At 45.0% G+C, this 24998-nt stretch overlaps 1 protein-coding gene across 6 annotated transcripts in view; it reads left to right on the top strand.

The window, feature by feature from the left end:
• Positions 1–1337: 1337 nt before the first annotated feature.
• LOC114765904 (metallophosphoesterase MPPED2) overlaps positions 1338–24998 on the top strand; it is a 34602-nt gene continuing 10941 nt past the window's right edge. The window contains exons 1-5 of one of the 6 annotated variants that reach the window (XM_028956427.1): positions 1338–1617; positions 2318–2372; positions 3143–3400; positions 10645–10826; positions 17034–17259. In XM_028956427.1, the coding sequence (XP_028812260.1) occupies positions 3273–3400; positions 10645–10826; positions 17034–17259 (536 nt within the window). In that variant the 5' untranslated portion in view covers positions 1338–1617; positions 2318–2372; positions 3143–3272. Of the gene's footprint in view, positions 1618–2045; positions 2274–2317; positions 2373–2491; positions 2592–3142; positions 3401–10644; positions 10827–17033; positions 17260–24998 lie in introns of those variants that run through there. The other 5 variants (XM_028956429.1, XM_028956426.1, XM_028956430.1 and 2 more) reach the window with 5 other exon arrangements.

Raw genomic sequence — 24998 nt, 5'->3', positions numbered from 1 at the left:
TGGTTTTGCAAAGACATTTTGCACATGAGACATCCAAAAGGAACACGCATATTTTCCACCTGTATCTGTCTGAGCAGCTGAAACATACGGACGCAGTCGGCGAGAATTTACAGATCTCCAGGAGCGGTTGCATCACCGTGCAGGAAAACATGGAGCATGAAGCCATGCCTCGGATGATGTCAGCAAAAACGTTAATTGTCACGCTTACACACATCACGTGACTGGCCATGCAGTCCACAAGTCAAGAACTAAAACTGTCTCAATACTGTAAAAATCTTAAAAACATTACACATGCATCATGCGTACACAAACACACATACACAAATTATTATATAATAAATATATGCATATGATGAATGTTAAAATGTCACATATATTGTTTTTTAATTCTAGATTTTCTCAGATGTTTCAAAAATGCGTACACTAATAAAAAAAAAAAGAAAAACAGGAAAGTTCCTGTTATAAATAGCTATTTTTTAATATATATACCTCCTCATTCAATGTGTTTTCTATATTTTCATGACCATTTACATTGATAGATTCTCACTGAAGGCATCAAAACTATGAATGAACACATGTGGAGTTATGTACTTAACAAAAAGTGGAGACCTGGTCTCCACAGTCACCGGACCTGAACCCAGTAGTGATGGTTTGGGGTGAGCTGGACCGCAGAGTGAAGGCAAAGGGGCCAACAAGTGCTAAACACCTCTGGGAACTCCTTCAAGACTGTTGGAAAACCATTTCAGGTGATGACCTCTTGAAGCTCATAGAGAGAATGCCAAGAGTGTACAAAGCAGTAATCAGAGCGAAGAAACTAGAATATAAAACATGTTTTCAGGTATTTCACCTTTTTTGTTAAGTACATAACTCCACATGTGTTCATTCATAGTTTTATGCCTTCAGTGAGAATCTACCAATGTAAATGGTCATGAAAATAAAGAAAAGACATTGAATCAGAAGGTGTGTCCAAACTTTTGGCCTCGACTGTATATAATGTTACGGATTTACTTTCATTGTAAAGGCCCGTTTTGACAAAACATGAATTTATTTTATCCGCTTCGGCTGTTTCTGAATTTTATAAAATTATTATCTCTACGTGAAGACTGGCGCGCTAAAGCGGGGATAAAAAAAAAAAGCAGCGACAGGAGGAGAAACGTCGCAACGTCAACAGAAGAGGAAGGCGGACGAAGATCTCCCCACGTGGCCGCGATCCGCCGCCGCCGCCGCCGCCGCACGCATCATGGCTGCTCGGCGCGTACAGTGAACCGACCCAGACCTCCGCAGCCGCCATGCCTCCGCGGGGCTGTGCTCTCTGACCCCAGTGGCAGTCCCTTCACACTACACTGCGGTCGAGGCTCCCCCCCTTCTCTCCGTCAGATCGAGGCTCTCTCTCTCTCTCCCTCTCTCTCTCTCTCCACCTCCCTCCCTCTCTCTCTCTCTCTCTCCCCGTCTCTGTCTGTCTCGCCTCCCCCCGATCCAGCCCCAGAGGTCCCTCTGGGTCGAAGGTTCTGCCCCGCCGCGCTCCGCGCTCCGGAACCGCAGCGACACCGCATGCGGACCCGCCGCGCCGGCGAGAAGGGAGAAGCGCGACCCCGGGAGCCCGTCGGCCGCCGCAAGGTACTCACCTCCGGCTCCGAATTTCACACCGAAGCGGGGGTTGGGGGGGAGCTGGAAAAAAAAGGCACAAAGCCCCGGGTTAGAGGTGCCATGTCATGTACGAGGGAGAGCAGGCGGGGTGACGCGCGGGGACACAACTTCCTGCTCGCACGGCCATTGTCTTGTTTTCAGATGGAAATGTCGCTCGGAGCCGAACGCTGGGTGTCAGGGGTTCCAGTCCGGGTCTCCTTGTGTGTTTTTTTTTTTTTTTTTTTTTACCATTTTTTTCTATCCCAAGTCAGTGGCTGGAAGAACACGCGCACACACACACACACACACACACACATTCACACACTCATTCACACACACGCACGCTGGCGCCGTGGCGCGTTATTGCGCCGCGAGTTTTGAAGCGGTGCATTAAAACGCACCGGCGGCCCCCCCGCCTCTGATTGGCAGCAGCGGGCTAAGCTAACGAGAGTCGCGCCGCTAGCGGGGCTGCTGAGGTGAGCGGAGTCATGCGCAAAGTGTGCGGGGCGCCGCGCATTGTTCAGCCCGCACTTCTGCCGCGTTCGGCGGGACACCTCCGTGGACCCGCCGGCCGAAGTTAATTCGTACGAGCGTGCTGGCATTATCGTCCCTTCTTCTTTTATTTTCTTTATTTAAACAAGGAAGAGGTAAAATGTGTGTGTTTGTGTGTGTGTGTATTTTTATCTCCCAGGCCCGAGTTGCGGGGAGGGAGAGCCGGCGGCGGGTGGCGCACGGCGGGCTCCGCGGTACGTTGTCTCGGTAAACGCCGGGTAAAGTAGCGCGGGATGGAGCTCTTCGTGCGGCTCTTCGTGCGGTCGGCGGGGTCTGACGGGGTCCGGGGGGGGATGGGTCGGGCCGGGCCGGGCTGGGCGGTGGAGATGTCAGCGCCGTGCTGGTGACTGACGGCAGTCGTCCGGAGGAGTTGAGGCGGAGAGTCCCGGGGTGAGAGCGGCTCTGAAACGCACGTAAATGCTATTTTATTTCGGTTTCGTGCTCTACTACGTATTAAAAAAAAAAACAATAAGACCAACAAAGCAACCCTTTGTCCTTCGTAAATGATTGAAAATGTATATTTAATACGCTCGGGCTGCGTCGTGCGTCAGGGTTTGTTTCTATACCGCGGTGTGTGATATATTATTTATAAGCGTATTATTTATAAGCGGATTTAACACGCTGAAGTGTTGTTTGAGTAGTTTGCATGTTTGTGTGGTTTCTTTTTTTAATCGAGTGTTTCTGAACTCCACCGGAAAATATCACGTTATTGCGTATATGTAACATGTTTATGTACTAATGAACTTGTATTACCTTGTTATTTCCTTTTTTTCAATATGAAACTACATAAAGCACTTCTACAAACGTGTTTAAATCCGAATTTCTTATACACAATTAATTTTATTATTGACTTTTAGATGACTTGTTTAAATGAATACACATACATACCAGGCAATTTTCCTGTTTGTTCATTTATTAATATATTCTTGTTCTGTTTTTTCTTCTTCTTTTCTCTATCGTGCAGTGTATTAGTTTGGTGTTACTGCTGCACTGGTCCCTTCTCTCTCGGTTCTGGGCGGCGGTTCTGAAGGATGCCGGCTCTGCGGCTCGGCCCCGGATCCTGGTGAAACATCTGATGTCACATTGCGAGAAGGATGGCTCATGGAATGCCGTCTCAGGGCAAAGTGACCATCTCGGTGGATGAGTACAGCTCCAACCCCACGCAGGCCTTCACCCACTACAACATCAACCAGAGCCGCTTCCAGCCCCCACACGTCCACATGTGAGTGTGGCGCCCGCTCCTCTCCTGCAAAAACCCGTTTACGTCCGTTCCAAAACTTCCGCTTTTCTAGTTGATAACAGTCCGGCCTCTGTTAACAAAGAAAAATTATTCTGCTTTTATTTTGGAAATTGCAGATTGATGCACCCATAACATATTGCGGCAGCTGGTCATATTAATTATTCTATTTCTCAATCATAAATGACATACTATGAATGTATTTTGTATTCACAGTAGATAAAGGAAAACATTAAATCAGGAAACCCGTTACACTGTGACGGGAAAACTACAGTTAGTTATGCTTGTTTGCTGTGTTTTTAAAAAAGGCTTTATTATAATGTGTTTAGCCCTGGCCTCCACGTGCGACTCCACTTCGGTGAGATCCCCCGAGGTTTTGCTTGCTTTAGCAGGAATTATGGGGCCGCTGGCATTCACCCCGAGTCACCTCGCTCCTAATCGCAGACCTGCTTATAGAATACAGGCTCTGTTCTGGGAAAGTTGCTCTTGTTTAGATTGGTGAGATAATGATCCGATTTGCCCTGGGCGAGCGCTCCGTCTGCATTCAGATTATTTAGACATAAATAAAATCTGTGTTCTTCTGAGGCCCATGAAGGAAGAAAAATGATGGGGGGGGGGGATACCTTTGAAACTCTATACATGCTAATGTGCTTCCCCCATCACCCTGCGCTGAAGAAGTTTTCTCTTTTTCCGCTGCCCATGAAAGCGTGTTGCGCCTTCTGAACTTGCACAGTGGCATCTTTTGTGCAGCAACAGTACAAACGCCGCCGCTCCCTGACCCATATACGAGCACACACAGCAGTAGCAATTACCCCGGCTAATGTGTCTGAACGTGACCCCGCGGACCGAGATTATATCCAGAGGTTATATGGGACTCCCTCATCTCCCTCATCACTATGCATGCACAGCCAATCTTGGTTTTTGTTGGTTTTTTTTTAATGTTTTATTCCCCCCCTCCCTTCTGTCTTTCTTTTTCTCGTCCCCCCCCCCTGCTTTAATGGCCTCTTAAAGTAAATGCCGGGCAACAGAAAACATATGCCGGCAGTTGGCATGGTAATCGCATCGCGTCCGATTTCAGCAGGATGTAGGGAAAGGCCAGCGCAGATGGGAGAGGAGATGGTGAAGCAGCGATTTGCTTGTTTAGTCATCCTCCCCTGGCATATTTTCCCTACCTTATGTCCGTTTTTGATTTTAGTCCAAAATCTCTAATGCACAATCGCATTAATAGTAACCGTATACGTTTAGTTGCATCCTCTATTCTGTTTTTAGCATTATTTTTTCTCCCCATCTTTCCTCCATCGTCGTCTAACTTGATTTCGGGAGGGTAGCCCAGTGAGGCACGTCGGTCACGGTGTCTTTATTATCTCCCCCTCATAGTGTCGAGTGGAAATGGTCTCCTGCTTTCTCCTTCCGTGTGTTCAAATCCTACTGTCGGAGCAGGAAGGAAAAGTTAGTTCGCGTTAGAGATAAGCGAGTTGCCCGGTGGGTATAATTGTTGTAGTAAAGACAAGCCGCCCGTGTCGTACTTCTCATTTCCTCCGAGTGCCACACAAAGGCTCAGAGTTTTTTTTTTGTTTTTTTTTTTTTTCCTCATTGTTGATTTTGCTGTCATTCAAATCCAGATGCCGTCTGTAGTCCTGTTAATTATTCCCGGCAAATGAATAATTAAAAAGCTCATAAAAGTGTGAATCATTTAACAGGTTCAACTGTGCGCAGTGTTCGCCTCTGGAAGCTGGCTTGTGCTCAGCTTTCACTCTGAAACATGGAACACGTTCTTCTGTCTCATACGAAACTTTTTCCATATTCCAAAAGAATTTTGATTAGTGTATACATTTTTTACTGTTTAATCTACCGAACCCCAAATGTCCAATAATTTTGTTATTTCCAATTATTTTCTGCCATTTAGTCTATTATAAACCATCTGCTACATCTTTATAGAGACTTTCACAGAGCTTGAACTGAATTGAGACTGTTATAGTTGTCCATTGTCCCCAACAGTGTGTTGTGGAATTAAACCCGGGTCTCTCTGTTTCTCATGAAGAAGACTTGAACCCGGCTCTCAGAGCTCCCCATTTTAGCCTTTTGTCTCTGTCACACGGGGGCTTCCCTCAATCCGAATGGAGTGCCTTTGAAATGGGAGACCCCTTGATTACGCCCGTCGTCCCCTCGTCTGCTAGCACCGCCCAGGGTAGCATGGGTCAAGTGACAGTTGACATTGGGCAGGTCTCCTCAAACCTTTTTTTTTTTTTTGATGTCTGTGTGGAGGTGGCTCCTCTGCTGGCCAGACATCCTGCTCCAAAACCAGCATCTCAGGCTGATGTCACCCTCGATTTCCACAGACGTAAAAGCCAGCGTGTGGTTTGCATCACAGCCTTGTTTCAGTCAGGAATGACTTTTAAGAGGAAATTTCATGTCAGTGATGATTTTGGTGCATTTTCATAAACCTGCATCATAACCTGTGTTATGAATGTGTTACTGAGTACTGTTGCTTAGTGTAGTATCCACTGCGACAGCTTTATTACCTGCGCTTAGTACTTTTTGCACAGTCGCCCAACAAATCGTTTAATATATAATGAATATTTCTTCTGGTCCACTGTACAGTCAGAAAATAAAGCAAAAGTAAGTCAAATGAATAACTGCATATCCATTCAACCTGGCCCTGAGAAGAAAAAAAATCAATGAATTTTCTTATTACAATTGTTTTTAAAAATATAAATGGAATGTAAAAAAAAAACCAAACATATTTTTTAACAAATATTTTGATATTTTTTCAGCATCAAAAATGTTGATTGATACCCAGCTTTAGCCTAAGGCTTTCTTATTTTAGTTTCTTATCCATTCTTTTTTCATTCAGAAATTCCAGTTTGGTGCCCCTGGGAGACCTTTGGTTACATCTTTTAAAAGTTGCATTTGAACCTTTGACACTTGGCTGCTATAAGCTTTGTGCTCCATTAGCTTTATTTAAAATCTCAGAATGAAGAAGGAAGGCTCAGGGATCCAGGAATGTTGAGTCTGTACAGCTTCCATCCGCAGGACGTCACTCAAGACGTGAAGTAGCGGATGATTAATCCCTTTTCTGTTTTCCTGCTGGGGGGGTTCCGGAAAGTTCTCTCTGCGCTGATATTGTGCAGTTAACGAAGGACTGGTTTTGGTCGCGGAGCAGAATATTTTCCGGTGTCATTCGAGGGTCCCTCTGTCAGGCAAACATTTTCGCTTGGAGCCTTTTAGTCTTCAGCTCACCTACGTGTCCATGTCATTGTTTCCTTTCCGCAGCATTTTGTTTTCTCTCTCCGTCTCTGACATTTTTGTGCTCAATTTGTTCCTCTGAAGTATATTGAATTAGTGCCGACAGCTGTAAAGCCGAAGATAAGATAGACGCTGCCTCTCTCGGTGAGATTGCGTTGCTGTGTGTGTGTGTGTGTGTGTGTGTGTGTGTGTGTGTGTGTGTGTGTGTGTGTGTGTGTGTGTGGATGTAGACAAGAAGAGCAAAATGTGTTTCTGATGTTTCACCTCCAAGAGCAATAAAGGGCTGAACACGAGGAGTGGAGGAGCTGGTAAATATTTGTTGCTCCTTGATGATTATCATTTTAATTTTTCTACCCCCACCCCACCTCTGGTTTCAGCCCATGCTTGTTGAGCATACTAACACACACACACACACACACACACATCACTGAGAGAGGGCGATAAGGAGAAAGTCCATTTCCCTCTGCAGATCAGTGCAGTGGTGATGCTATCCCCATCAAAGGCTTGGCTGCAGGGCACTCTTTTCAGAGCGCCGTGCGCCGCGTCTCCTAAACACGCTCCTCTGAAATATTAATACTCGCCGGGGTTTGGGTCCCTTTGCCATTGCTGATGGAACCTCTGCTCCCGGTTGCACTTAAATAAGGAGCTTGGACTTTGAATGGTATGAAATAATAGAAAGGACTGTTGTTGCTCAGAGCTGAAGGCAGCAAACGGTGTTTTTTGTGTTTTATTTATTTTCTTTTTAACCTGGCATGTGAATGAATCAGGAATGTTACTTCATTTAATTGCATAGATTGTCTATGAATTGCAGTAATTGGATGTTCTTGCCAATTAAAAAAAGGCAAAAAATGTGAGACAGTGATAGAAGGATGCAAACAAGAGCAACAGGAAGAAAGGCTGTGGTCCTGCCTGTACCAGTGTAAAGAACGAGACAGACTTGATGAGCAGCTCTGCTGTTGCTCTGCGGTCTCAAGGTCACCACTCTAGATGTGAATTAGTGGACTATTGACTGACGAATCATGAAGACATGACTGGGGACAAGGATGAGGCCTGGTTCTCACATCTGATTGGTTGGCAGGTGTACCTCCAAGGATTTTGCTGTGTGATTGACAGCTGCTGGCGGTTGGATGGACGGGGTGGGCGGGACTTGGGTGGGTGTTCCGATAAGGTGGAGTTTCTTTTATATTTAGGCCCATTTTCTCACTGTCAGAAGTGCAGAATCGCACATGGAATCATGTTCATTACTGGGATTCAACAGACACAATCACTGAGCCTCAGTCCTGACTATTTTCTATTGTCCTTGTAACATTCAATACGAAGTACAATGACCAATGGAGTCCCCCTCCAGAATTAAATAAATGTTCAAACTAAAAGAAAATGTATAATTCTTTTTATGTGAGTGAATAATGAAGCACAGAAAGTTGGAGTCAGTAAACTCTGACCCAGTTCAGTCGTCTGTTTTTCCGAAAGGCCAAAGAGCCAAGTGAGAGCCGTCAAATAAAATCTATCACGTGCATATCCGAGTGGCTTCCTCTTCCCTTGCCGTGACACATGCATCCAATAAAGCCCGAATCTCCCCCTTTTCTCTCACTCCAGCCCCTTTTAACTCCAACATTTCAGTGCTGTGCGTATATAGATTTATTTTTCCCTTTTGTGTCTTCTTTAGAATAATAATTGGCGTTGACAATGCTGCAGGTACTCTGCTTCGTTTCATGTTTCAGGAGTCCATGCGAGCCTCTGCGTTCTCGCCAGCTCCCTGTCATTGGACAGATTTGCTTTAACCTGAGTTTACTGAGGAGGGGTAAATCCCTCTGTTGCCCGACTGATTAATATTTAAGGTCAGGGGCTCTTTGCTCTCCCTGCGACTGGACAGCAGTGTGTTGGGCTGAGATTTTTTTTTCCTATTGACATGAAAACATAACAGCTTTAGTAAATTGAACATGAAGGTGTACGATGGTGGAGTCGACCTGGGAATGGTGCCCCCCCCTCATTATTTAATTAATTTGAGATTGTTTCTTTCATTGAGCGCCAGAGAAATGTGAACTTGCTCTTATTTTATTTATTTCCTCTCTCCAGCTTTTCGTACATGTGATCTGAGCTGTGTGTGTGTGTGTGTATGGGAAGTTAAGAAAGGTGTGTGTGGCCTGAGCTCTTTGACAGGGCCTTGTTACCCTCTGCTCGAACAGTTGCTCTCTCTGTGTGTGGTGTGTGTGTGTGTGTGTGTGTGTGTGGTGTGTGTGTGTGTGTGTGTGTGTGTGTGTGTGTGTGTGTGTGTGTGTGTGTGTGTGAGTGTGTGTAAGGAGGCAGGCCACAGGGCTCTGCACCCTTGCCGCCTCTATAACTAGAACTGTCGAGTCCTCTAAAGCTCCACGGCCTCTCCAGCCACTGAGGACGAAATCTAATCAGTGTGTGTGAGAGCTCTGTGTGTGTGTGTGTGTGTGTGTGTCCGCTTCAACAGAGCACACATTGACTTTCATTTGCTGCATTCAATCAATAAGGAATACCGCTTTATGTTCCCTTTTTCTGTTTTCCTCTCTGTAAGTCTGTATTTACTGAGCTGTAATGTACAGTGCAGGTGGTCCATTTCAGATACGTCCCTTCCCTTCGCTTCCCTTTCCTACCAGCAGCCGCTGTTGGGATGATTTGAGAACCAATTTCTTATATTCCTCCACCGTTCGCCTCTTTGCTTGGCTGAGCTCTGTCCAAAGCACTAATTCATTTCTTTTTCTTTCAACCACAGCAGCAGCAAAGGGAAAGAAAAAAAGACTTTCATAAATAAAAAGAAAAAAGAACCTCCTGATCATTTCTCTCCCTGTTTCACACGTCCGACTAATGTCCCTATTTTCCTTGCAATCTTGGTATTTGCAATCATGTGGATTTTATTTATTTATTTATTTTGTGTGTTTTTCCTTTTGTACGTCCAACTGCTTATCTCCCTCTCCCCTCCTCCCATGTCTCCATCCATCGCCTAATGGTGTTGACATGTGTTGGGCTGCAGAGGTGCTTTATGGGGGTTTTTATTTTTTGACAGGAGACGTAAGTGTTAATTAGAGCACAGAGGCCTTCTATGGACTGACGTTCCCTTTAGTAATGAAATAATGGCGGAGATGGAAAGTGCAGCTTATTGCACATTGCTGACTTCAATTACAGCCAAGACTATTTTTCACCCACTCATTTCCAGTGACGGAAGTTTCCTTTTCTGTCTTTCTTTCTTTCCCCTCCCATCCCCCCCTCCACATCCTTTGGAAAAGTGAATAAAAGAATGTCCAGACAAGATGAGCACGATTTTCTCAAATGGAGCTAAAATATACCTTTCCTCTTCAATTCTGCATCTCTGCACTAAGCTCTAGTTACGGGGGAGAAAGGGAGAGAGAGAAAGAATGGCCCACCAGTTTGATTGGGTTTTTATGTTTGAAATGGCTTTTAATGCAAATACTATGGCTGGACAGCCTTGCTTTTTCAAATGTTTCATAAAAGCCATTCATTGCCTTTTGTTGCAAATGGCATACTAAATTCAGCCTGAAAGATGAAATCATCCGGAAGGTTAGGAGTCGCCCGGGCTAATGTTACTTTAAACACAACGTATGCAAATACGTACCGTCTAAGGCTCACGCGGTTCAGTAGCGTTTATCAAACAAAATTCCTATGCGCATGGCTACACGATTAATGGCTCAGCGCACGTCTCACTTTAGTATGAGTCAAGTCTGATACAACCAGTGCAAAATATAGTGTTGTGTTCCTGCGTGAATGAAAATACATACATTTACATAAACAATTTTAGAACAGAGCATTTTATGTATGTACATAATACACATGTATGTATTTGTGTTTCTTTTTATCGTTTTAATGGCTTGAACTGTTAAGAGAAATACCAATCTGTAGTTATGTACACATCAAATTTGTCCCTTTAGGAAATTGGGTAGAATTCTCTAGCCATCCCTTTTTAGTAACATATATGCATATCTGCTGACTTTCCATTTTAGGGTCGACCCGATTCCCTACGACACTCCCAAACCTGGGGGCCACACACGCTTTGTGTGTGTGTCGGACACGCACTCACGGACAGATGGCATCCAGATGCCATACGGGGACGTGTTGCTGCACATGGGCGACTTCACTGAGCTCGGCCTCCCCTCCGAGGTCAAGAAGTTTAACGACTGGTTAGGTAAAGCACCCATTTAACCCCGCACACCGCCTCCACTTAACCCGCCGTAGACCCTGCCCTGGCTGCCGGCCCAGGTGGCTCGGTGAAGCTGTCCGAGCCTCAGCAGGCTGCCGTCACTCAGGCCTGTTGCTGATGGCTGCTCCATGCAGAAGTCACCGGTTTGATGAGTTTCTCCACATGCTCCACTGTTCCTTAGATACCGCAGGCTTCCATCAATGCTGGAGCCCTATTTAGGTATACAAGAGATTCCTCTTGACCCATTTTTTTTATTTGAGTATTTCATTTTTATATGTTGTTTATAATCTAATTAGAACTAATTTACTATAATTTTAAGAACTTTATTGATCAGAATTTCAGTAATAACAGGCTTAAGATGACTGCCTTGTGGTGATTTGATCCTGACTCTGGAAATATACAGAGTATATTTTACTTTTTTACTTTTTACTGCAGAGATAAAGTAGGAAATTAAATAATGCAGGTCCAGCTATTAGAGTATACCTTTGGAAATATCTCTGTGAAGTAATGCAGTTGATTCTGAAATCAATTCTGATTGATCATCTTATTGCAGGTGTAGTAATTCTTCTTTTACTTAAATGTCTTTTAGAATTTGTTTATTTGGGCTTTTACTTGAGTTTCTTCCCATTATGCAACATGTATATATTGTTATATGTTTAGCATGTATTTAAAGGGTCTGTGATGTTGTGGCCGGGGGTTACTGGGGGTTCTAGGATTTAAGAGGGCAATAAGTTAGTTGCAGAGATATTCACCCCTTCTGGTTCCATTTGTTAGATGAAGGTGCCCTGATGGGCTCAGTATATTCCCATGGCGAGGTTAACAGTGTCTTAAAACGGCCTCTCATGCGCTTTTGTCTACACGGCTATTTTCTGTCATTGCCTTTATGTTGGACGCTGCTTTACACACAAATGTGCCCAAGAGACCACCCCCCCCCCCCCCCCCCCCCCCCCACACACACACACACCCACCACACACACACACACACACACACACACACACACACACTCTGCAGTCACCACTTTCCCTCGTTTTTTTGGTGCTTCTGCCAGCTCTCCACTATTCCTTGTATCATCACTTTCAGTCACTTTTTTTTTTTTCTCCCCCTTCCCCGTTTCCTCTGAATCCCACCATCTCTATTCTTTTCATTTTTTGCACCTCAGTAAAGCTTTTTTTATGGATGGGGGGCTGTCAGGAAGACTTAGGGCCTCGTCTTTAATGGTTTACACCATCTCCCTCAGATTAACACATCAGTCCTGCCCTGCGCTGTTCCATGCTGATTTATCTGTTTAGCAGGACCCGGGGCATGACGCGCAGTCATTAACGCTGGCGCTAGAGTAAACATCACATCGTCCGCCCGCTCACTACGCCTTCCACCCACCCTCACGAGTCTACGACTGACTTTCATTCACATTCAGCTGTTTTCCTCCCCGACTATTCAAATTCTGTGAATTATTCAGTTATTCTAGAATATTCTGCGTTGAAACACGAGAACACAGGGTTCTAAAAAATGTTTATTATTAGAAATTAGCATTTGATATAGCAATATGTCAGGTTTTTCTGAACCTGTATATCCAAGGCTGGCTTAATTTTTTTTTTTGTAATTACATTCATGTCTCTGTTTTTAGGTTCACGTGTCCATTCGCATGCACATCTCATGTGCCTACACGTGGTGTGTGTTCTGAGTAGGGTGCGGTGGTGCCAGGGGGTCCTGTTTGGGCTTAGGACACTGGCACCTGGCAGGACAACAAAGGGACGTCTGGCCCGGTGGCGCCACTGCACCCTCTGACCTTCAGTGCACTCAGTCGGGCTGGTTGGGGAGAGTGTGCGGATATAGTGTATGTGGTGGCACTTTTTGTCTGGGTGAAAGCGAAGGCGTGTGTTTTTAGTGCCTGTGTGTGCAGGCATGTCACTCACCCCTGACACACTTACTGTCACGTGGAATTGAAATATAGTATCACTTCAGGACAGAGACACAAGTCAGCGAATTCCTCCCCCCATCGCTAGCCATCCATCAGGCATCAGGAAGCTCAGCGTTGCCCTTTTTCAGGGTTTCTGCGGATCCTTGGATTTCCAAAATTAAAAGTACTGCAGACCCAGTAAGTCAAATGAAACAAGCCTTCAATCTGTCAGTAATTCAAGGTCACTGCGCACTTCCGGGTTTTCTAAGCGCAGCACGCGCGTGGGATTGACGTAGCCTGTTGGGTGCCCTGTGTGAGACACTCACCACCCCACCCACCCCCACAATTTCTAGCACTGATTTGAGTCGGGGTCAGGTCGAGTTCACACGGTAAATGAGCTTAAAGAAGAAGAAAATATTGTACACACGCAATTTCCAGCGACAGAAAGCTTTATTGTTCGATCTAGCTACAGGCTTTAACCACCCAGTGAAACTGGGCTCTTTCTGCCATTCATTTCTGTCAGTCTGATGGCGATGTTGCATAACTGCAATATTATATTATCAGAGTATTATATATATAAGGCTGTTTAAATATCTGGGCCCAGGGGCCAACAAGTTAAAGGTGTGTTGCTGTTCATATCCCGAGCATGGAAAAGTTCATCCCTGAAAAAATGCAGATGAAACAGTGTTGCCCTAGCAAATGTCACCCATATAAAAAACCACCAAAATCACCAAAAAATATTGCAGTCGTCTCTGAGTGGCTTGCAGCAGTACAGGTAATATGACAACATTTGGCCAAAGTTAAAAATGAACTGAAAATGAATATACCAAGTAATAATATATTAATATATATTAGTAATATTTAAAATATTTTTGTATTTAATGAGATAATTTGTCTGCTGAGACAACTTTGGCCCGTGGACAAATAAAGTTGATGACCCCGATACAAGGTCTTAAAAAGTCTTAAATTTGGCTTCCTTAAAAAAACCTGCAGAAAGCCTGCTTATAGTGCATCTCGAGACTTTCTGATTCACGCCCACCAAGCTGTCCATGTTCCGTAAGCTCTGCTCTGAGCTAAAACTGTTCATTACAGCTGAGCATGTTTACATCCTCTTGTGCAGCCAATTCAGTCCCGTCTATTGTTCAGGTGTCACAGCACGGTGGCGGTAATAGTTAATCAATGGAAGCCTGAGTGGAAAATTATCCTTCCGTTTTTACTGAGACACTCCGCCATCACCAATATGGAACCCCCAATAATGATATTTATCAGAGGAATGTAACACTGGGTTCTAATGTGGGGATAGTAATAAAGTGAACAAATGTATGAAGAAAGTACTGGGGATAATTTTATAAAAAAAAAAAAAAAAACAAGAAATATTTACACATTCATATATTCAATATTTACTTATGTGCACAGGTTACACAAATTAGAAATGGTCAGTTAGAACATTCAGTACCACCCCCTCCCCTCCAATCCTGCCATTATTGTATTAGATATGTAGTTCCTGATCAATAAAATCCAGACACATCAAATAACATTCATGGAGAACTTTGTTTAGTTAATGGAGCTAGACTTGAAATGATAGACTTGAAATGAACAGTTCAACTTTCACACAGAATTAGACACAATTCTTAATAGTCCTTTTTCTGTCCTAGACTTAAATTGGATGAACATTTAGACTAGGACTATGCTTAATCCATATTTGGGATATTGATTGTTAGAGACAGGTCCAAAAGTGGCTTCAGTAGCATCATTCCTGACAACAGAAGGGTCCAGTCCTGTACTGGCTGCAGTTACGAATCTGGATTTGCTGCATTTATGAAGGCTGTCACACATTCTTTGTTTAAATAAATATCACTTTGTTGAAAGATGAAATCTTGAATCAACTGACCAGACGAGTCCCGTTTTTTTTTTTGGGGTTTTTTTTTTTTCTTTCATAAAGCCGCCCCTGGCCAACCTTTAGGATAACTTGAGTCACCGGGTGCGCAGTGAAAGGGCCGCAGCCAAAGCGCTCGGGTGATCAGGTTTTTTCTGGAGAGTTCGGTAACATAAACAGCTGCATGTCTTCTCAAGGCCACCCTTTGTTCCCGCTGCCTGCCAGCTCAGGCTAAATGATGCAGAGGGAAACACAGGAGATCGCTCTGAATTAAACAGGGGGAGGAAATGCACTTCAGAACTCGGCGCAGTTCTCTGTTCATGCTTCGTTCTTACCGTTATTTTATTTCTTTACTCTCTTCCCTCTATCTCTAATCTGTACGTGAAAAGTGGTCCATCTCCATAATCTCTGTGATTGATTGATTGTCGTGGTTGTGGTCAAGGGGGCTGATGGGAGATGGTTGGCACTCGAACCCTTGCGTGTCGACCCTCTGTGGATTTCTGCCCAGTGATCCATGTTTGTTCAGCGAGTGACTCCCTGTACCATATTGCTTCCAAGGGAAACTTTTACTCCTTTTGTTCCTGAGGGTTTATTTAAAACCCGTGCTGCTCTTTAAAACAAAAAAGCCTTGAACTTGTAACTAATTAACATGAAGTATTGTAGGATTGTGCTGAATTCTTTTTGCAAACATTGACACTGTAAATGCAAGGTAGGGTCAAGGAGCCTAAATGTCTCCCATGATGAGTGAAAAGCGCAAAGATTCGCCAGACACCTATTTATTTATTTAACAAAATTATATGTAGCCCTCAACGCTCACAAAGGCTTTCCTGCAGTTAACGTTGAATTCTTCATTTAAAGGGAAATCACTAGAGCTCAGCTTTGGTTGAGGTTAATAGTTTTTCCTCTTGTGAACTCTGTGAAGCAGAAGCACAATCACAAAAAAGCCATTAACTGAACGTTTGTGCTAATAATAATAAAAAAAAGAAGCCATATATAGTATATACGTGTGTGTGTGGGTGACAGCTTTGGGTTCCCTTTCTCACTCAGTCGCTTATGGAAGCAATAAGCTGGCCTGGAATCAGCAGCCGTTTTCAAAATACATTTTGATGGCAATAAAATGTTGTGAAAATTCCCGCCGGATCGCGCGGCTGCTGGCCGCCGGCAGTAATTGTGTTGCGGGCGCTCCGTAGGCGGGGTGGGGAGAGGCGGGCTGACGCGGCTGCGGCCCTGCAGAGGGCCGTGATCCAGTTTAGCGCAGTGCAAGAGCCCGGTGTAAATGGACGTGTGATGCGGTTAGGGGGGCGGCGCGGGACTCTGAAATTGAGAGATGGTCTCTCTTTATTGTATTAGACGGGGATTTATGATCTGCTGCTCGTGCCATACGCTAATTTAGAGGAGGTGAGGTGCTGGAGAGGCTCTGCTGTGTGCTGCTGGATCGTAACTGCTGTCCGCCGTAATTTTTTATTTCAATTCTGTTCTCTCAGCATTTTTTTTTTTTATTCTCCACCACCCCACCCTCCTTCATTTTGATATTTAAATCTAAGCCTAGTGAATTTCTATATATAGATTTACACTATAATAAAACCATATTATTTTGTGTATTACCAATTTATTGTTAATATTATCTGTCTGTTCAGTATATGAATTATAAATGGGAATTAATTCAGTCGGTATGATATATTTTATTCTCTGTAAAATTGCCTTTTTTAGATAATTTTAGATAATTTCTGTGATTAAATCATCTGAATCATGCTGAAAGTAAGTGTGTGTGTGTGTTTGTGTGTGTACACGTTTTGACCTCTGATGTCAGTAGCGTCCTGCCTTCTATAGACCACTAAATTCAAATCATACATTTATTCCGCCATAATAAATGTTTTTAGAAGTGTGTGTGTGTGTGTGTGTGTGTGTGTGTGTGTGTGTGTGTGTGTATTGTTGGTACACCAGCACTGAAGAGACGCAGGCGTCTGGGGTTGAGTGCTCAATCTGCGGGACGTGGAGAGCAGCCATTGCCCTCCGCCATTGTACGGCAGCAACACAAAAGGACCCCACACAGAGGGAAAGGTCAAAATGGAGAAATTGAAAAATGCCACCAGCCTGTCTTTAATAGATGTTCTTCTGTGTGTGACTCTCTCATTGACTCGAGGAGGTGAGAGGAGGCAACGGCAGCCTGCTTGGGTCAAAGAGAACATTCACCTCTGACTCGAATTCCCTTTCATCGCCTTTCATGTTCAGGTGTTTGGTCCCATCTCTCCTCCTCCACTTGCTGAAATGTGTGAAGTAGTGTGTGAAGAGCAGATCACACACACACATAAATGTATAGTTGTAGGGATTTAAAAATACACGTCATTTTATGGGAGGCATCTTATTGGTCTTATTCTGAGTTGACCGTAATTTGTTGGTTTTGTTTGCTTCATCCAGGGAGTCTCCCGTACGAGTTCAAGGTGGTGATTGCGGGGAACCATGAGCTGACCTTCGATAAGGACTTCATGGCGGAGCTGGTCAAGCAGGATTACTATCGTTTTCCCTCAGTGTCCAAGTTGAAACTGGAGGACTTTGACAATGTTCAGTCACTCCTCACGAACTGTGTTTACCTGCAAGACTCGGACGTCACCATCAAGGGCTTTCGAATATACGGGACTCCATGGTAAGTCCCTCTAATCTCGATGAAGGCTGACAGAACACCACAATATATACCACGACACAACAATAAATGATTACCGTGCCCTTGTATGTATGAGTTGTGATATCATCAGTTGGGAAATCTTCCTTTCACTCCACTCATCCACTCATCCTTTGGCTTAGAGATGTAGGTTTTTTTTTTTCCTCTCGGAAGGCTACCGTGGGAATCCAAGTGCTGCCGCTTCCGTAGAGGACATCATAATTCTGCATGCATGGCCTTACTTTGTGTCCACGGGCCACTTCCTGTTTGCTCTTCGTCCAGGTTTCAGTTTTTTTTTTTTTTTTTTTTTGTAAATAGTCTATAAATAGATCGATCTGGAAGGATCTTGACATGCACATGTCTGCAGCTTCCTTTCTTGGCCTCAGTTGTTATTTACCTTAGGATTGCATTTGTCTTAAAATAAGTATTTGGGTCAGAGTGTCGTCCTGTTTGGGACTATATTTAGCCCGTGAGGTAGCGCAGCCGCACTCGGCCAGTCTTGGATGACATGCCACAAATGGATGAACAGACGGAGGGGAAATAGGAAACTGTGGTAGAATCGGAGAGGAAGGAAACCCCCAGTGAGCCTTTAGCGTAAAAACTGCTAAATGTCTGTTGTGACAGTCAGCGCTCCTGGGGGAGTCTGAGGAGCCCGTCTGCTCTGCGGCCCCTGGCCTGGTCCTCCTGTTCAGCCAACGGGACCCTCACTTACCTGCCTGGGTGGCCCAGTGCATGGGGCGTGTTGTGGGTGTGTGGTACATGTGTACTTTATTTTTTGCATTCGTGTAATCACACTGACTTTGGTTTGTCTCTTCTTTTTTTTTTTGGTCATGATTATTGACAGAACTTTACAGAACTTGCACTCTCCTGACCCCAGGAAGGAGGGTAGACACCTCATGACCATACCACATACTCAGCAATGGTATAACCAGTTCGGCCTGGGTTAGTAGGGCAGCCTTCAGCAGTCTGGTTGTTACTGGAATGAATCTTCTCTCCAGGATCTGTTTCAGGGGTGAGTCCCCACCATGCACCCAGTGTCCCGGGATGAGCTCCAGCGGCCGCGACCCTGAGTAACAGGACTAAGCGGTTAAGGACTTGAGGGAGTCTCTTCTTACAGACAGTTTGAAATTACGTCCACATGAATCTTTGGAAGCGTGGTAGAATTTCAGGTTTGTGTGCGATGCGGAGTTGTACTGGCACGACCTGTGAGCGTTAAAGCCATGTGTGCGCCGGTGATGTAGGTGAGACGGTGTTAATCCCCCTTCCCCCTCGCCTGGCTCCATCCGCCCCCCCGCCGAGTGCCGGTTCTTTGGATATGTGCAGAATCCCAGCTTTCTTCCTCCCACTGATAAGCACTGCTGACAGATTCTCCACAGAGGCACTGATTCAAATGTGCAGATAGAGACGGTGTCAGTGACCAAGTTCAGTCTGTGTTAAAAACTGCAACGGGTGGAAAAGAAGAATGTTCTGGAAGCTCAATGCATCCCGCATGAGGTGATAAAATGTGACCAATTTAATGCTCTGTTTAGTTGATGGTTAATGTGGATCTCTACACATTACCCGGTGGTCTCCACTGGTATCGTGGGGGACAGTGAGTGCCCTCATCACCAAGCCCATGGGTTCACAGGCTTGATTTCTACAGCAAGATCTTAAGAGAAAAATGTATTATTAAATATATATTTTTTGTATAGATCTGTCACGATGAATAATTGTGTGACACGTAATCTGTATAGTCGATCGTTGTTTTTAAAAAGCTGCATGATTGTTTGGCCGTGAACACAGATGCAGTGTGTAACTACACTGTTAGCAGGATAAAGCTGTACCCAACCAGTTCTATTGAGTGTATTAGACTGGTTCCGCGAGAACAAGTTTGCCGGTTCGAATCCCGATCCGCCAAGGTGCCACTGAGGTGCCACTGAACCCAGGCGCCTGTCAAAGCAGAGGACACATTTTGTTGTCACCGTCTGCCGTGCTGCAGTGTTTTACAATGACAATCACCTCAATTCAATATTCTAATCACAACCCACAGGGGCTTTTAGAAATTAAAACCTTGGAATGAATTCTGTTAATTCCCATGTTGTAGTCACTTGTTCCTCATGTGAGCCATGCGGTTCAGCCTGATGTTAAATTTAGTTGCAGTTGAATAAAAAGTCGCTTTCATTCATACGTCCTCTAACAACAAGCAGCACAGTGAGTGTGACACCAGGAGGAATGTGTGTGTGGTCATATAGGTCCTTTCATTTAATTTGATGATCACCATTTTTAAAAAACAAGCTTTTTAAAAAGCCCATCAGCATATTGGTACAGTATACTGGTGAATGGGTGTGTAAAATGTTTACCAGTTTGCTGGCATTAGCAACACCGCAATTTTATTGAGCAGTTTTTTTGTGGGGTTTTTTTTTTGTCTTAATAATGCAAAATCTCTGCAATTCCTTCTCGAAATTTTTACACGATATGTCAAGGAGCAGTGCTGCTTACACTCTGCTGCTCGGCTTTATAACATTTTGCTCATATTTTGCTCCCCATAACGACGCCACACAGTGACCACATAACAAGCATGAGGCAGGATCTGAGTCTGTAATAGGTCACCCTAAATCAGCTGAAATGTGGAGTTAGCAGAGGTGTGTGCTCCCCGATGAGGGACCTGTCCTAATGCTGATTCTGTCATTTAAGCGTTTTCTATGTATTTATTCACTCAGGAAAGGTCACATACAGCTGCAGAATTCCGTGAACAATTGGTAGTAGTTAGAAGTGTGTGTGTGTCCGTGTGCGTATCCTGAATGCATTTCCAACCACGTTGTGGTACAGGGCAATGAAATCAGTAAACCAGTTCATTTTATTAAGAACAAAGCCATTAGGCGACATTAATAATTGATCTGAACACAAAGTGGTTTTGCTCAATGTTGCTTCAGTGCTGAGGCGAGATTCATTATAATTATTTATTTTTTTGTCTTCTCAGCACAGCACCAGGTCTTTCAGACATACTCCACTCTTTCAGGAAATAGCCTTTGTTCCTGAACATCCTGCCACTTTTGTCGGCGGGGTGAGGGTCAGACCAAGGCTTAACCTCCCAGTGCCTCTCTAGAGAGTTGATAACTAACACACACAGAACGCCGTTCCCAGAGAATGTCAAGCATCTAGCCGCTAGAATGCATTTTTGCGTCTGGATGATGAGCCCGACTGGTGGATCGCTTTACTCCCAGAACCCTTTTCTGACCAGTGTGCGTGAGGGAGGAGCTGGAGAACACTCTTTCTGTTTCGGTTATTGCTCTTTCCACAGCTTTTATCTCTCCTCTCGCTCCATCAATGATGTGTCTGGGATGAAGGGGGTGGTGATGGTCTGGCTTTGGAAAGCAGCATGCTAGGAATGCCTGTTAAACCCATGTATTGCTCTGTAACTGATATTTGTGAAGATGACAAGCATTTTTTTTTTTTATAGTAAGGTCAATAGCAGCTGTCGTGTTTCATTATCATCTTTGTATTAATTTCATATCACAGTGGATATTGTTATCATTTCACTAGTTCAGAATTTTTTGAAGTGGCTCCGCACTCACTTTTGCATGAATGACCATGATTGGTTCCTTGTGCGTTGTTTAGATCTCGGCTGATTGGTTAGAGCCGCTCAGCCGGTTGTGATTTGAAGGGGGCGACGTTCGGATGAAGCGATTGGCCGAGGCGCTGTGCTGTTCCTGTAACTTGGAATAACATTTCCCCCTCTGTCTAATGGGGCTCCTGTTGCAGGCGCCAGCCTCTCCTGCCGTTTGTCTTGGCCCCCTGCCCCTCGGCTCTTTCCATGTCTCTGCCTGGTGAAAATCCCCAAACTCCATGCAGGGGGCAGAGCTCCACACCGGCTGTGGGGAGAAATGTGGGTCCCACTAAATCTGGGTTTAGGGTTTTTGGTTGATTAATGCTTGGGCAAGGCCACCATGAAGAGTGTCCCAAGTTTGGCCACCGCTGGCAGCAGCTCAGTGAGGCTTTAGGCTGTGCCGCTCATACTCAGGCTATTGATATGCAGGGATTTGTCCGGCCAGGGTGTACACAGACTTCATGGAGCCTGTAGGTTGAAGGGGAGTGGCCTGGGTGGATCGGGGGCTGCCTGTGCTGGAATGCGTTTCCCAGGCTGCCTCGTTCATTTGAGCGAGTGTGTTTTAAATGACTGATTTGTCATCGGCTCCACTGCAGACAGCGTGATGGGACTCAGACCTTCCAAACTCTTAAGCCTCCGCCCCCCCGAAGGCCATCAACCACCTACTGTCCTCCTCTTCATCCTCTCCTGCAGTCTCCAGGGTCACTTCTCTCCTCAATCACATTCTCTCCATCCGTCACAGGCACAGGCTACCATTTAAGCCCTCTCCGCAGTTATCATACACACACACACACACACACACACACACACACACACACACACACAGCTGCCATAGTCTATATTAAAAAGGATGGCAAACACTGGAGGCGAGATCGGCTGATCCCAGATCATAGTCACATGCTGGATTGGTAGAACCTTCACTGTGTGCTGATTGTTTTGCCCATGCTCATTTTGCTGGATTATTGAGGATTTCGTTTAATCGGTCTTCTGTTCCAAAATGTCTCTTTCTGCGATGAAATTAGTTTGAGCTGGAAGCTTTAGTGTCGTAGTCATGTATTGGGAAGTCTGATTTAGTTTCTTAGGGTCTGACAGTAGCCAATACTACCTTTACTTGAAAGTGCCTTTAAATTGTTTGATGTCTAGTGTATAGTGACCATTTACTGCTGCTGCTACTGTTTTCTGGTTTGGGAGACACGTCTGGAAGTAAAAATGTGGACCGCTTTTCCCAGAGTGTTGATATTCTTTTGTTCTTGTAAAAAGTACAGAATGATTCGGCTGATTTTTTTTGGAGTAAAACCAGAACATTTTCATACTGACTATGTTTTATTCACTTCAAATGATGTAATACAAAAATCAGTTTTAAGGCACTACGGTAGACATGAAGGCTTTCAGACAGGATCACAACATCGGGCTGTTCCTGCAGTAAAATGCTTCGGAGGTTGCATAGCTGTTTGCCTCAACAACCATGGAGCTGCATGTCTAATGAGAAACTGTGAATAGGGATGCGTGTCAGCACAGGTCAGAGGTCATGCTGTGCACACATCCTCAGCTGACACTGACCCTGACCTCAGCTAATACGGTCAGCCGGCGGGGAGATGACCTCTATTAGCACTTGACATGGGTGTGTTTTTTTTTTTATCTTTTTCTAAACCTTCTAGGCATTTACCTAGAGCGCTACCAGCAACAGGGTTAGTACAGAAGGAGATCTTTCCAATAACTATTGGTATCACCAGACCAAACATTTGCATATACTGTGCAAGTCTCACTTAGAATAGACATCAGACAGAAGGCCGGCATTGCACTGAATTTAGAGTGTGAATAGGGATGTACCGACCAGCAGTGCCATATTTGTGTCAGGGAGGACACGCTGCATGATTATTGAAGGGCTCCTTTGCTCGGTTGAATAATTCAGTTCTTCTTGTGCTTTGATTGGCCTGTGTCTATGATTGAAAGACACGTGCAGGACTGGAAGAGCCAGACCAAGAACTCCACACTGAAGTGTAATCCTGGTCCTTTTATTTGAAATTGTGGTTTGCAAATCTTGTCTTGCAGGAGAGAGGGTGAGGGGAGTGGAGTGAAGGTTAATACGCTGTGCTCCACTGTTTGTGGTAAAACAGTAAAATAAAGATCCAAGCCCTCAAGGGCACAATATAGGAAATGGATGAAACTGGAAGTTAAAAGAAGTGTCGAGGTAACATTTTAACATCGTCTCCAGGGTTTCAACATCTTGTTTGTGAGTTCAGTTAGTTTAATGAATTAACTGTGTGCTGTTTTTTTTACTGTGGTGCATCCAGTTAGGCCTAAAAGAAATTGTGTGATTTTTAGATCCTTTGTGGTGCCACCAAAGAATATATCCTACCATTTATGCTTGTTGAGTGGATTTTAAGCTTTTCATTTCAACTTGAAAGCGCAGAGTATGAAATAATATCTTAACATTGTAAGGCAGTTCACAGTATAAAGTTTAAAGTTATAATTTGCCCAATCTGCAACAGCTCATCTATATAGTGTGTGTGTGTGTGTGTGTGTGTGTATAAAATGATGGCTGATGAAGGAGGACCGTGTTGACGATTGTTAGTGAACACACGCACCAGTGGACTTGCCACTGGCCACCAGTGTAGCCTGACGGGAGAGAGAATGCACTGTGCACTGTGGGATGTTGGCTGATTTGTGTGTGGTTAACCTGCACTCTGATGTCGGTGCTCCTCGCATTAGCGGTGCTTGAGCCTCGGATCGCATTCGCGGCCCCGCACTCTATTAATTCACACGATAGCGCTCTGCCCTTTCAGCTGCCTCCATTTAAAAAAAAAAAAAAAAAAATGCTCAAACCTGCCAATGTTTCTCTCAAACAATTCAGGGGAGGGAAAAGAAGAAGAAAAAAAACTGTGACCTTTGACGCTTAATTTTACCAAGTCTTGTAATGACTGGTTGATGCGTTTTTAAGAACAATACAACTATTAAAAGGCCAAGCGTGGCACAAACTCATAAAAACTGGTTAATTTTTTATTTTATTTGGGATTTAAAGTCATTTCTGTATTTCACCTTTAACCACAGTAATAGAATTTATTGTCATTTATTTTTCTCTTTCCTTTATTTGCCAGAGGGATGGAAGGGTGAATAGAAGAAATAGAAGAATAGTTTATCCTCTGTTTGCTGAGACGGAGGCGGGGGTGGAAGGGATGGAAGCGTTGGGATGGGGGTCGGCGGTCCGCCTTGCGTCTCTGGTCCTCCCCCTCCCGCAGACGCTACCTGCTCCTGTCAGTGATTGCGGGGTCACCTTTGACCCCCCGCAGAGCGCTGCCACGTCAACATTAATTAGCGGCCAGCGTCTGTGGACATACACCAGGGTCTCCGCCCAGGCCATCGCTCACACACTCACACTGAGACACACACACACACACACACACACACACACACACACACCACGCAGTGGCGAGCGGGAGGCTGGGGCCGGCCAGACTGAGCATAGGGGTGCGGGGGCGGGGCGAGGGGGTTTATCGGTCCTCAGAATTCCGTTATTAAAAACACAAGTCCGCTTTTGGAGGCCCCGGGGAGGTGCATCTTTTTGCCTTTCGCTTGCGTCCACTCCTTGTGTTTTAAACATTATTTTTAATTATGCTTTTCAGCTAGGCTGTACGTTTTGGGGTAATTTCCCTGTGGAACATGTAATAGCTTCTTGGCCCTGCACGTGGGGGGGACGAGCAGTGCAGTAGTGATGGGCTGAAACAGTGCACACAGTGTATGTTTACCCCACGGCGCATATGTTAAATGCCAGCCCTCCCCGCCCTTCGCCCAATCCGTCCATTAAATCCTCCCTCCCGGCCCGTCCATTAATTCCTCTCCCGGGGGAAGCCTCATCTCTTCCAAGTCACGTGGCTCGTCGCGGCCGGTCAGGAGGTTTTGTCAGGGCCCCGGCGGGTGGCGTGCCGCTGCGAGGCTGGCCCAGATCGTGACGGGAAGCGGTGGGCTGCTTGTTTTGGCGTCGGCCAGCTTATTAGATGAGAGGGGAGCGGCTTCAGGAGCGAGAGGGGGACGGCCCCGGCGCGTTGTAATGAGCATTAGGACTGCCACGTTAACATAATGACCTGTGAAACAAGCAGCATCACCCAGCTCATGGCCAGTGAATGTTAAGTGGGTTTAT

The sequence above is a fragment of the Denticeps clupeoides genome, chromosome 16 (genome assembly GCF_900700375.1).
Source record: "Denticeps clupeoides chromosome 16, fDenClu1.1, whole genome shotgun sequence".
In the NCBI taxonomy this organism is placed as follows: Eukaryota; Metazoa; Chordata; class Actinopteri; order Clupeiformes; family Denticipitidae; genus Denticeps; species Denticeps clupeoides.
This window is presented reverse-complemented; position numbering and strand designations above follow the sequence as displayed.